This window comes from Puma concolor, chromosome A1, assembly GCF_028749965.1.
Source record: "Puma concolor isolate L17-30 chromosome A1, mPumCon1.1.hap2, whole genome shotgun sequence".
Lineage (NCBI taxonomy): Eukaryota > Metazoa > Chordata > Mammalia > Carnivora > Felidae > Puma > Puma concolor.
In genome coordinates this window covers 68,522,904-68,536,303 of record NC_141667.1, presented here as the reverse complement: position 1 = coordinate 68,536,303, position 13,400 = coordinate 68,522,904, and the positions used below count along the sequence as shown (strand labels likewise).

The 13,400-nt window shown below is 39.2% G+C and overlaps 1 protein-coding gene across 5 annotated transcripts in view; it reads right to left on the bottom strand.

The window, feature by feature from the left end:
• Positions 1-13,400, bottom strand: part of EPB41L4A (erythrocyte membrane protein band 4.1 like 4A) — a 255,704-nt gene that overhangs the window by 1,072 nt on the left and 241,232 nt on the right. For 4 of the 5 annotated variants that reach the window (XM_025924337.2, XM_086683457.1, XM_086683576.1 and 1 more), the window contains 4 exons: positions 6,475-6,522; positions 5,813-5,881; positions 4,204-4,314; positions 3,092-3,173 (listed from right to left, as the gene is read on the bottom strand). In XM_025924337.2, coding sequence (XP_025780122.1) covers positions 3,092-3,173; positions 4,204-4,314; positions 5,813-5,881; positions 6,475-6,522 — 310 coding nt within the window. The remainder of the gene's footprint in view (positions 1-3,091; positions 3,174-4,203; positions 4,315-5,812; positions 5,882-6,474; positions 6,523-13,400) is intronic. The other variant, XM_086683617.1, reaches the window with a different exon arrangement.

Genomic DNA, 13,400 nt, shown 5'->3' with positions numbered 1-13,400 from the left:
ATTCAAAAGATAAAGTAAGATTCAGAGAAGAAAATGGCCAAATCAACTTTATTAATACATCAGAAATTAAGGTTCATAGTATCAAAAGCTGTTCAACAAACACCCTGGTTATGACATGAAGATTGTAAAGTTAAGTCTGATTGTAACATGCATAATACGCTAAATGCATGAAAATTAGTCCTAAATCACTCAGCTAAATATTTCTAGTCATTCCTAAACCAGACTCTCAGGTTGAATCAAGATAATTTTAGAGTGTGAGACCTCTGAAATGGAAGATGTCTGGATAATCTGAGAGGTAGGGGAAGGACAGTGTATGTGAAGAATGGAAAGCTAATACAGCAAGAGAAAAGTTCTGGGAGGTCACCTAAAACAAGCACTACCTTGTAAGTCACTTTACAGTAAAACCGGTCTCTGCCTGCATATCTTAAGAAAATAAAGTGAGAGTCCATGATTCATCCCACCTTTACCAGCCTTCTGCATGAAAAAAGGAAGTGAGGTGTAGACAGGCCATACCACTACCAGAACTCTGGCACCATGACAGAACTTGGGAAATGCAACTTCCCTGCTTCCCAGTGTCATTCAAGTCCTTTCTCCATGTGGCAACCACATCAGTGGTTTCCTTTTGGCACTTAGAGTAAAGCCCTGCGAAATCTGTCCCCACCCTCCTCCATGCTCTGAGCACACTGGTCTTGGCTCAAACACCCCCAGGACCTTTACAGACTTCTCTCTTGCTCTTCCATCTGCACCTGGGTGGCTCCTACTCTGCAAGTTTCCAGCTTTATACATCAGTTCCTGAGATCACTGGTCACCCTATTTCTGTCATCGGTTTCTGAGTTAACTTTCTTGGACCACCCTATTTCTGTAAAGTCACCTGTTGATTTTTTTATTTTTTTATTTTTCAATATATGAAATTGTCAAATTGACCTGTTGATTTTCTAACTGAGCCCTTGGTTTCTTCATAATGCTTCCCTAATGATTTTGTTAACTTTTATGTGTTCTATGTCTAGGCCAGGAGTCTGAACATTTTTCTCAGAAGGGCCTAATTGTAGACTACATCTGGTTGCTGTTGCATGTTGTGCCCCCCCCCACCCCTTAACCCTTAAAAAATGTAAAAGCAATTTATTAGCTCCTAGGCCATACAGAAACAGGTAGGCTGGATTTAGCCCATAGGCTGTAGTTTACTGACTACCCAGCCAGTGCCTGTCTAATGTGCTTATTAGGTATTTGTTGAATTCAAAGAGATGTCACAGAGACCAGCTTTGAATCAGTGCCACACTGATCCGTAGGTGCATGTGAGCTGTTGTATGCAGAAAAGTGAGAACTATTTCAACGTGCAGAAGTTTCCTGCGATTCCTTAGTGATGGTGATCAGGGAGTCTAGGGTAGTTGGAAGAGCGAAAGTACAATAAAATTCTTTGTGCTGAATCCAACTTTAAATTTTAAGACAGAAAGTTCTGAAAAATAACTGCCTGTTTATCCTCACAATAACCCTGACAGGGTATTTACGTTGCATAGAAATTGAAGTTTACAAGTTACATGGTTTGCTCAAAGTCACACAAGTGGTATGCAGAGACAAGGAGACACAAATGCAGGTCAGTCTGAATGCAAAGCCTAAACTCCTAATCTTGAATATAAATTTTTAAAATACTATTGACTTGAAACAATTGTTTGCACAACCTATTGGCTCTTCCGGATCTACCTAATCAAAAATGAGGAAGATGTTATTGGATGTAGTAACTAATTATCCAGTCCTCCATTCAGGACTGAGGCATTCACTCCCCCAGCTGCTGGGAGTGTTGGCTGATATACGGCTAAAAAACTGAGCCCTCCCCCAGGAACTACCCTCAGCTGAAGACAGCCCCCTCCTTAGGGCACCCTTCAACAAGTGACTTGTTAACATGGTGAGTGTCTATGTGTAAAGGCCAAGTGGGAGAGATCCAATAGGCCCTCTCAGCTCTAGAGCTCCCTGTGGAATCAGCTGATGCTTTATTCGGAGAATACTACACCAACATTGGGCTTTCTCTCTCATCCCAATAAGTGTTGATCCTTATGCTTTCCAATAAAGTTCCTCCATGTAAACCTCCATCTCAGAATCTCTTCCCAGGAAATCTAACATAAATTAGTACAGGCGTTTCTGACCCTGCTTAAGTCAATGACAAAAATGAATCTGGAGAAACAAAGGGCAGTGTATAACCTGTACCACTGGAGTCAGTTTTCTTAGATTGTCCATAAACTCCCTGGATTTACATATAAAACTGTGCTTACATGCCTTTTTATGGGAGACAGTAGTTAGAATTGCGTTCCAAAGGGATGGAGGATCTAATGAACACCACATCACTACAAACAACGGGTGGACAATGACCCATTATAAACATCAACTTTGTTCTTAGAGTGATGGTTTAAGTAGACCTAAATCCACCCAATGATCTCACACAGCCTTTTTTTCTCTGATTTACCATAAGAGATGGTGTCAAACACCTTGCTGCAATATGTTTGTTAGAGTGCTCCCCTGATAGATCTAATCCAGCTGAGTAAATTCATTTTATTAAGGCAGACAGATAACTTTACTCTGTCCTTGAATTCCCTTTTAACCACATTATTTAAAACATTTCCAGAACAAAAGTAATTTTCTTTGATGGAGAAGACAAATGAAATAGGACTTGAGTAATTCTGTCTGCCATCAATAATAGAACATGTGCCTGCTCTAAGTCTACCACTTTCTCGCTTCTCTGGCTCAAAAAATATCAAAGAATTTTTTTTTTTTTTTTAATTAGTGAAGCTATTGTTTCTTTGCTCTGGTTTCAAATAATCTTACCATTTATTTTCGTTATCCTTGGCTTTGCTCCAAGGATCAGACTGTTTGAGACCTTGCACTAGCTCTAGCTCTCACTTCTAACTTAACTCTTCCCATGTTGTGCCTTGTCTTGATCATGTAACCCTCCTTCCACGTTTTGTATAATTTCTTTTTAAATTATAGTATCTCAGAATGAGGTTAGAGATTCACTGCCCTATTTCCCCAAAAGAACTTTCAGAAAAGTGCTTCTCAAAAATTTTCATCAATACCAATACCTTAAAACTTTATTATTACCAACCTGATGAACTGTGGAGCCACCAGAACCCTGAGCATCTGAAGAACGTGTCACAGGAAGTGGAGGTACAAGATCTGTTTTTGAACTGCAGAGGATTTGTTTTAGAATTAACAATTGAGATAGTACCTAGAATCACAACTTGAGGTGGAAGAGAACTACAGAATAGAAAACATGTTTGATGTACCTTTATACTCCTTAAGAGTACCTACCACAATACTTTACACGGAGAGATGTTTAATAAATGTTTTTGCATTAAGTTGGGCAGGCTTTGCATTAAGTTGAGCAAGGTTTTGACTTGCTCAAAATCATAGAAGAACCAAGAGCAAAACATAAGTGTGGTTCCCATGTGCTCTAGTTACTGTGACATGTATAAATGGCCTTTCGATTTGTTTCCAAAGAAGCATTTGTGGCCATTTATTCTTTTTCTATAAACCTATGTAGCTGTAAATAGCCATGCTCTACATTTTACAAACAAAAAATAAACAAAACCTGGCCTATAACTCTCTCGGCTGGGCTAGCTTATGTCCCAACTTATTAATGTTTATCAAAATTTGAGCCTTAATTCAGAGTTAAATGATTAACATTCCTACCCAGCAATACCAAGTACATGATACATAATTATTTCATTAACATATTCATTTAAAATATAGCACCTCTTGCGACTGTATTGTGAAATACAGTCACTTTCCTCAAAAGAAAAACTGAATAACACAAATAACTACAACATACGATATTTGCTATAGTAAAAGAAAATGTCATCAGATCAAAAAGAAACATACACCGTTTCTCAAATAAGGATGCATTATTCACAATAAATAGTTAATGCATTTTTTTTTCTTCTAAAAGTTTCAGTGCATAGCTTGGAGGTACCATGATTCAGGCTAAGTATGGTCTAGATCTGTGCTGTCCAATATGGTAGCCACTAGCCATACAGGGCTACTTAAATTTAATTAAGAATATTAAATTTTCAGTTTCTCGGTCACAGTAGCCATCTTTCAGATACTTAACAGTTATAGATACAGAACATTTCCATCATTGCAGAAAGTCCTACTGTACTGTGCTGTTCCAGAACTGGAGTTCTGCAAGTGATAATGTACTCAAGCTTGCCCACTTACTTCACCTCCGAGAGAACAGATCGCTCTCCATCTGAACACTGAGACCTGCGATACTGGCGGTAACTTCGCGGTGAATGGGAATGCCTGATGCGGATTGGGTCACCTTGAGTCCTGAATAAGCAACCAAAAACATGGAAATAAACCAGAAGTCAGAAGAGGATAATTTGGAATTTTTCCTTAATATGGAAACCACAAAGGAATGACTTCAAGAATTTAAAAAGAACATGATCCCTCTGAGCTTAGAAAGCCTAAGTGGCTTCACTTTCACGAGCTAACAGAAAACTGCCCTCTTGACCATTTACATGACCATTTCATTTACATGAAAATGAAGCTGTTGGGGCGCCTGGGTGGCGCAGTCGGTTAAGCGTCCGACTTCAGCCAGGTCACGATCTCGCGGTCCGTGAGTTCGAGCCCCACGTCAGGCTCTGGGCTGATGGCTCTGAGCCTGGAGCCTGTTTCCGATTCTGTGTCTCCCTCTCTCTCTGCCCCTCCCCCGTTCATGCTCTGTCTCTCTCTGTCCCAAAAATAAATAAACGTTGAAAAAAAAAAATTAAAAAAAAAAAGAAAATGAAGCTGTATTATTTGTATGCACATGAGTGTGTAGTTTTTTAATGAAAAATTCTAATGAAACTATTCCCTACAGTTGAATTTTTTCCAGTAGTGTGAAAGAAAAAAAATCTGTAAAGCAGACAAATGGCATTCCTATGAGGAAAGGTTGGTCCTTATCCTAGCTAATTAGCCTGTCATTAAGAATTCAATCTTTGGCCAAAGATGAGGGGGTGGTAGGAAGGGGAGTTGGGGAGAGTGTGTACAAACCTGCAGTTTGACCAGAGTGGGAAGAAAGCATGGGTTACAGGCGGAAATAAAGCAAGGAAATAACCCCCCACCCCCCCACACCCTTTCTCTTTACCAATTACAGCAGGGCAGAAAACAGAGTAAATAGATCATCTTCTGCTGCATCCTACACTGAATGGTGATTAGGGAATCCTGTTACGCTTCCATGGAGCACATTCAATGTGCTAGTTCCATGGGCTAATGTGGCAGGATTCAGGGCCAATACAACTATCTTGTAGTGAATAAAAAGAAACATTATTACCAATCAATGAATCCCTTAAAAAAAGAACTTAGGTTTTAGAACACATTAATTATCAAAAGCTCCCGTGTACCCACTTCATACAAACTGGCAGTTAATATATGATTGTGATTGTAGTGCAAAATAACAATTAGCTTTAATACACCCTTTTCTACCTCTTTCTCTACAGTTTTTTTTTTTTTTTTTTATGTTTATTTTTGAGAGGGAGAGACACAGAATGCAAGCAAGCCACGGGGCAGAGAGAGAGAGGGAGACACACAATCTGAAGCAGGCTCCAGGCTCTGAGCTGTCAGCACAGAGCCTGACCGAACTCACAAACCGTGAGATCATGACCTGAGCCGAAGTCAGATGCTTAATGGACTGAGCCACTCAGGCACCCCCTTTCCTACAGTTTTAATTTTAGTTAAAATGTAAAGACAAAGCCCTTCATAGAATACCACCGGAAACTAAGAATGGACTATTCACTTATAAGTACTAATAAAACTTTTGTGACAAGATTTTCAAAGACATACTCACTCTATTTTAGTGTATGGAATCTCTTTTAATTGTTCTTCAGACAAACCAGAAGGATCCACAAGTTCCTTTCTAGAAGGGAATGAGCAAGAAAATTAAATTTATGAAGCTGATAGCAATACAACTGGCAGGTGAGTTTTTCCTTCCTAACCTTATCCCCAAACACAGTATTAGTAAAACTAAGAGAAATATAAGCCAGGAGCAAAGATTAAAAACCTAGTATGTATTCAAGGAAAAATGGGGGGAAAAACCTTTTCTGTGGCTCTTATACCTTTTTTCCAGTTTTTCTATAACTGGAATGTAGACGACTCTTCCATCCATCATTTCTTTACAAAAGATCTGCTTCTCTCCCCTGTAGTATCTTTTTTCCTTCTGAATCTGTTTTCCCTGGTATTTATTTGTAAAACATTGTCCTGAGGCCATTTACAGGTGAGGCTAACTGGCCTTAAGAGAGGAGATGTCAGGGCTACCTGTAGAGGGGCTGCTGGCACAGGAAGGCACCACCGCTGTGAGTCCCATGTTCCACATAATGATGGCAATGAAGAAAGACTATGTGACAGGCTTCAGCCAGAGGCTGCCTCTCGGTGTCAGTGGTCTCCCTCGTAAACGCCTTAACACTACATGGGTTTTGAAACAAGAAGAGGAAGAAAAAAATCAGTACTTACTGAATATGCTTCCATAACTCTTCTTTTGCTTGGATATCAGGGCTCCTCCTATAAATAGAAAAAACACCACTCATCTCTGCAAACATGCTTCATCGAAAAATCTAACAGCTAACTTTAGCCGAGCTACATTAATAGTTTTCAGACTGTGTAGTTCTTTTTTGCCAGCTGGGACCAGACAACGAAAGACTGGGCAGGTAGAGCCAATGTGGGATAGCATAAAGATACAAGATAATTTATCTGCTAGTACTACTGAAAAAAATCACATAAAACCCAGCCACAGCCAAGGCTTTATCTGATGAAAGAGCCTAGAACTTGAAGAGCAAATCCACACACCCTCCACTGGTGATTTTACAGTGAAGATGATTCAGGCCTTCTGTTTCTGGTCCTTCTGGCTATTTCTAAGTAAAGGCAAAGAACTCATCCTGATTCTATTAATAGGAAAGATTCCCAACATGATCTGTGATTACCTAGTAGAAGCAGCAACCACAGGGAAAAGGGAATGGTGGGACAGCCCAGGCTGGCACACTGTGCCAGTGACCTACCTACCTTTCATACTACATCTCATGTGTTTCTGGGCCAGAGCATGGGCCCAGAAATGCTGTGATCTATGTGTGGCTTATACTGTCACCTCTGTATGTCCTTCTCCATCCAAATCTACATACCCCACAAATCTCCAAATATCCCCGAGTAGAAATTATACCACTACTTTTAATTTCCTAGAATGAGAAATTTCAAGTCTTTATCCATGTGTTCACCCTCCCCACAATAGCAATGAATACTAGAAATCTATTATCACTGCAAGTGTTGCCAGAGAATGATTTTTTTTCCTAGTGAGAAAATGATAAGCTTTCGTTAGTCCTTTCAATAGAACCAAGGCCTAATAAAGGCCCAAAGAAAGGACGCAAAACCTAACAATTAAAAGGCCTGGTGCTACGCAAAGCCACAGCAACAGCAATACTCTGTCCTGTGGAATTTTACATTCATAATCTGTATCAGCATTTTTGGGCTCAATATCACTTTCAACATATGATATTATCATTGTTTTCATTTTTCTCAGTAATAAGGCACCACTGAGGCATTCTGGTAGGACTTTCTGAGACCACAGAATACAATAAGCTACTTTCTAGCAATTAAATTGACTAAGTGGCTTTTTCCTTTATGGAAAAAAATCTGTAAAGGCCTTTTAACCAATTCAAAAGGAGTCAAAACATGGAAGATAAGGGGAGGGGATGAAGCCTTGGTCTCAAATGTAAAAATGTGATATTGTTAAATGTTGATTTTGTTATATAATAAAATTATATGCTTAAAAAAATTTTTTTTAAAGTTTATTTTGAGAGACAGAGCATGAGAGACAGAGAGAGGGGAGGGGCAGGGAGAGAGGAAGGAGATAATCCAAAGCAGGCTCTACACTGTCAGCACAGAGCCTGATGCAGGGCTCGATCCCATGAACCATGAGATTGTGACCTGAGCCAAAATCAAGAGTCACTGAGCCACCCAGATGCCCCTATACACTTTTTTTTTTTACGTCTTAAGAAATGCTTCTTTGGAAGGATTTTCTGTAAGGAATCTGCCTTTCCTATGTTTGGCTGGTGTGATTCACTAGACAATATTTTAAATGATACTTCCGGAGAAGGTGCTAATACTAAAAAGCAGTAAGCTATTTATACTATTCCCAGAGAAAAGATGGTTCTGCTTTACCTATACATCAGCATCTAATTGTCAGAGAGGGTCACCCAATAGTCTTAAGTATTACAGAATATCTAGGTTAGGAAGCCATTCTATTGAAAATCATTCTTATCTCTGAAGGTGCAATAGTAAGGCTATCTTTGAGTTGAAGGGGGTTTCTCAACCTCAACACTATTGACATTCTGGGTCAAATAATTCTTTGCTGTAGAGGGCTGTCCTATGCGTTGTAGGATGATTAGTAGCCCTATGGTCTCTGCCAATGATGTCAGTAATACCTCCCCACTGTGACAAGCAAAAATGTCTCCAGGCATTGCCAAATGTCCCATGGGGCGCAAAACTGCCCGAAACTGGAAATAACTGGTCAAAGGTTTGACCTGAAAGTAAAGTAGTTATGGTTGGGTGGAGGAACTGTGAGGCCAGGTCACTGTAGAGATCCATTATGTGATTACTGACACAGTGTCGGAGAGAATAATAGCAAAGCAGGAACTAAATCTTCAAATAATGAGGTAAGGGATGCATACACAAGGAGTGGTATAATTTGATGGCCTGAGATTCAAAACCGAGTGCTTTGAGGAAAGAGGAAGGGAGAATAAGAAAAAGCAATGAGGGGCAAGTAGGATGTGCCTGTCCCCCATGACCACCATATCAGGCTAGTGAGAGAGAGATGATGAATATAAGCAACATACAAAACACTTGATAACTGGATATTTCTGAGTGCTGGAATTGCAGGTAATGTTATTATTCATACTTACCTATCTTTTCTGATTTATTTTTAGTCAAGAGAATTTTTTTTAAGTTTATTTATTTTTGAGAGAGAGAGAGCACAAGCAGGAGAGGGGCAGAGAGAGAGGGAGACGGAATCCCAAGCTGGCTCCACACTGTCATGGTCAAGAGAATTTCTAACTTTAGGTATCAAAAAAGAAAAACATAAAAATATTTCCATGGTTTAAAAAATTACTATTGTTGCAATTCCACAGGCAATACCTTTCATTCCCATCTTGTAAGAATTAGCAGAAATGTTACCTTAACCCAAATGGGAACATTAGTCCTTGGAGCCATAAATACTGGTCCTAAAAGATTCAGGAATTTAGTCTAGATGTTTAAGTTCTATAGCATCTATAATAAGCATCTACGATTGTCATGTTTAAGTTACTGAGTTCTGAAATGCCCAACAGTTTCAAGCAGCTTTATGTCAGGGAGAAGTTCCAAAGCTAAAAACAAAAAAAACAAAAACAAAAACAAAAAAAAAAAAAACAATTTCCTCCTATTGCTAGACCACCTGTGATTTAACAAATGTAAATACAGGCAACATGCTAATGAGGAATGTATTATTCTTATGCTTACATCTGCACACATTTAATCAATAATTTAGGATGATTTCATGATCTGCAGCTCAACATCATTTTGTGAATTTAGAAAGCTGTGGGATTTTGACAGCCATTTTTCTTAATTAAAGGACTCTTAATTATGCAGATGTTTTATTTGAACTCTCCAAATAAGTTCCTAAGGAAATAGAGCATATATATATAATACACATGAAGTTCAATATTAGTCCCATATTTTTCAAAAACAAAACATCCCTCATCTACACCTGATACCAACAGCCCAATATAAATATTCATTTTTCAGAGAAATTAGCTTTGATGAGACATCATTTAGAATCATCATCTCCTTTCTTCCAAAACTCTAAGAACAATACTTGTTAAATCTACAGTGTTTAAACCCCATCACTGCATATAGTCTTTTACATCTCCCTAACGTTACGATTATATTAACTAGAAAACACTATATGTTATACTATGGGATACAATACACTATATTTTTATGTACTATAATAAACTAAAAAATAAATGAGGTAGCATTTGACTTCATGCTTTTGTGACCTTACCACTGAACGCTGTTCTAAAAGGAAATTTAGACTTGAAAATGTTACTAAGAAAACTGTAAGTTTATAAAACATCTTTATTTTAAAAATTCAAAGCCCTTAACAAATATCTCATTAATTCCTCATCATATTCCTGAGTGGTCAGAATAGACACGATTAAGAGAAAGCTTAATCTTCCACTCCTTCCCTCCCTCTGTCAGAATTAAAGGATTAGGAAGCCACAGGGCTCAGCAACCTGGCTACTGAAGATCATTCAAGGAGTCACTTCCAGAACCTACATGCTAAATCTCTGAGGAATCAGACTTCTGTTTTGTCTTTAATGGGAACATCACTTCACCCTGACAATCCCATCTTCACATCAATTATTTTTGAATAAAAGTAGTGAGACCTTACCACCACCAGAGGGAGCATGAGCCTTCTCACACACACAAGTTGAACCTATGAGAACTATTGTTTCAGCTTCATTGCCTCTTCCGAATATACCAATGAGTAAAGTTTTACTAATATAGAAAAGCATTTTCACCAAAAGTTTCTAATGATAAGTAAACGAGAATGTCATGGCAATGCAGCTTCAAAATGTACTAGAAAGAACTGTACTTCTCAACATTTTCCTAGATGCGATCCAATGATATTTTAGCTTAATGTGTTTTAGGAGAGAGGGGGTTTGTATTTTATACTATTGTATGTCTCTGGCATTTATAATACATAAAATTTTCTAGCTTTTTATTGTAAATTTGAAAAATAAAATGAATGAATCATGTGAATGATGTATCATAGCATTCTAAACCCTCAGTGAATATATGTCCATATAGCAATTTATTGACACGGTAGTAGGAATTAAGAATATGGGAGTAATTGACAGTTAAGTGGTTTACTGTATATCTGAAATGTTAATTATATGTGAAGAACAATTTTAATTACTTTCTCAGATCCTGCTCTAGTCATGTTACCATTTTTTAAAAAAGCAGTAGCGATTCTTGGGGTGCCTGAGTGGCTCAGTCAGTTGAGCATCTGATTCTTGGTTTTGGCTCAGGTCATTATCCCAGGGTCGTGGGATCAAGCCCAGCGTTGGGCTGGGCTCTGCACTGAGCGTGGAGCATGCCTAGGATTCTCTCTCTCTCCCTCTCCCCTCCTCCCTGTCTCTCTCTCTCTCTAAAATTTAAAAAAAAAAAAATTTTTTTTAATTAAAAAAAAAATTAAGAGAAAAGCAGTAGTGGTTCCTAAATTTGCACAGAACCGAATTAAAATCTTCATTTGAGTTGGCCCCACCCCGCTCTCTTCACATCTCACCTCCTCTTTATCTCAAGGGAAAAAAATCAGTACCTTACAGCATTTCTAGAGATTGCCCAAGACCTAGAGAACTTATTATAGTAACTGTAATCCCAAGTATGATATCACAGGTACTTGTCATATAGGACTTGAATTTTCAGCAATATGAAAATGGTATTATCTGTTTGTAGAGATGACACTGGGAGTTCATGGAGATTAGGCAGTAAGCTAACATTGGGGAGGCCCAGAAAGCAGAGGTCTGACAATGGCACCCAGCAAATAACTTTCTTAGTTGTCAACAAACCTCAGGTTTTTAATGTCATAGCTCAAATGAAAGAGAGCTCAGTTTGTCCATATAAGGTAGGTATTCCATCATCTTGCAGAGTTGTAACAGTTTTATCCAGTTGCCTACTTGACATTTCCATTTGATTACACACTTGGTTTCTCAAACCTAACAAAACAAAAATCTTGACACTCTCTCCACACACATCTCCAGCCCATCTCACCCACCTCAGTAAAACCTCGTGACTTCCCGCTCCACCCATCAGTCCCAGATTGCAAATTCATGCAAAATACCTGTCACACTCCTAAATCCGCCAGCACTGCTTCCAAAATGTGTTTTCATCCACTTCTCTTCATTTCTGAGCTAAAACTACCTCTTACACCTAGCCCACCCCAGAGGTTTTCCAGTTGCTCTTCCTATGTCCTTTCTCCTTCTCAGTCTGCTTTTTACCAAGGAGGTAGAGTAACTTCTGAATGAACTACTCTTCAAATAGATTTTTTTTTCACTTGGAATTTCTTTAACTGCATTTTGGTCATATCAGCTATATAATTAATCAACCAAGTTCAGTTACAAAGTCATCCCAAATATTTGCTAAATCTTTTTTATGGTTTGCTTTAAACCTAAATTCCAGAAAGATGCACATCAAACTCTTAATGGGGTTCTCTCCTACGACTGCATTTTTCTGAGATAATCCTGTACCTGATCTGATATATTTATCATGTAAATAAGATTAAAATTAAAGTTTAAATAATATTTTTTTTAATTTTTTTTCAACGTTTTTATTTATTTTTGGGACAGAGAGAGACAGAGCATGAACGGGGGAGGGGCAGAGAGAGAGGGAGACACAGAATCGGAAACAGGCTCCAGGCTCTGAGCCATCAGCCCAGAGCCTGACGCGGGGCTCGAACTCACGGACCGCGAGATCGTGACCTGGCTGAAGCCGGACGCTTAACCGACTGCGCCACCCAGGCGCCCCAAATATTTTAAGTTTAAAGTACCATTGGATTCTTCTCTGATTTCAGCTGATCTGATAAAAGCAATACTGAGTTTAAAGGCATATCTCTACCTCAAAAGGGCATTCTGAACCTCTGCTTCTGGACACAATGGAATAACTGGTTTCAGAGGGACCCTTCCCTCCTCAAGGACTATAAAATAAAACAAAACATACAAAGCAACTGTTTCTCAGACATTGGGCAACAGACAAGATAAGCCTATGATGTTTGAGAGAAGAGAAGCACAAGGCAAGCCCCCTCATTTGCTTCGGTTTTCTCTGGGGGGACTTTCCCAGTATGGGACAGGAAAGTGGAGCTCAAGAGGCAACAGTCTCACGTGGCTGGGGAGGCAGAGATCAGAACGTGAGGCTACTGATCAGGCTGGAATTTGCAATGCAGGATAAAATTAGAAAGGGGACTTCAGGGGCGCCTGGGTGGCGCAGTCGGTTAGGCGTCCGACTTCAGCCAGGTCACAATCTCACGGTCCGTGAGTTCGAGCCCCACGTCGGGCTCTGGGCTGATGGCTCAGAGCCTGGAACCTGTTTCTGATTCTGTGTCTCCCTCTCTCTCTGCCCCTCCCCCGTTCATGCTCTGTCTCTCTCTGTCCCAAAAATAAATAAACGTTGAAAAAAAAAAAATTTAAAAAAAAAAAAAAAGAAAGGGGACTTCAGAAGTCTGTACGGGGTTTTCCATAAGAGGATGGCTGAGTATATTCATTGCACTTAAACTCTACATAAGCAGGGTAAGACTCTATGAGGCCTAACAGAGAGAAGCTGCTGTAAGACTTAGAGCCGAGCAGAGACACCAGAGA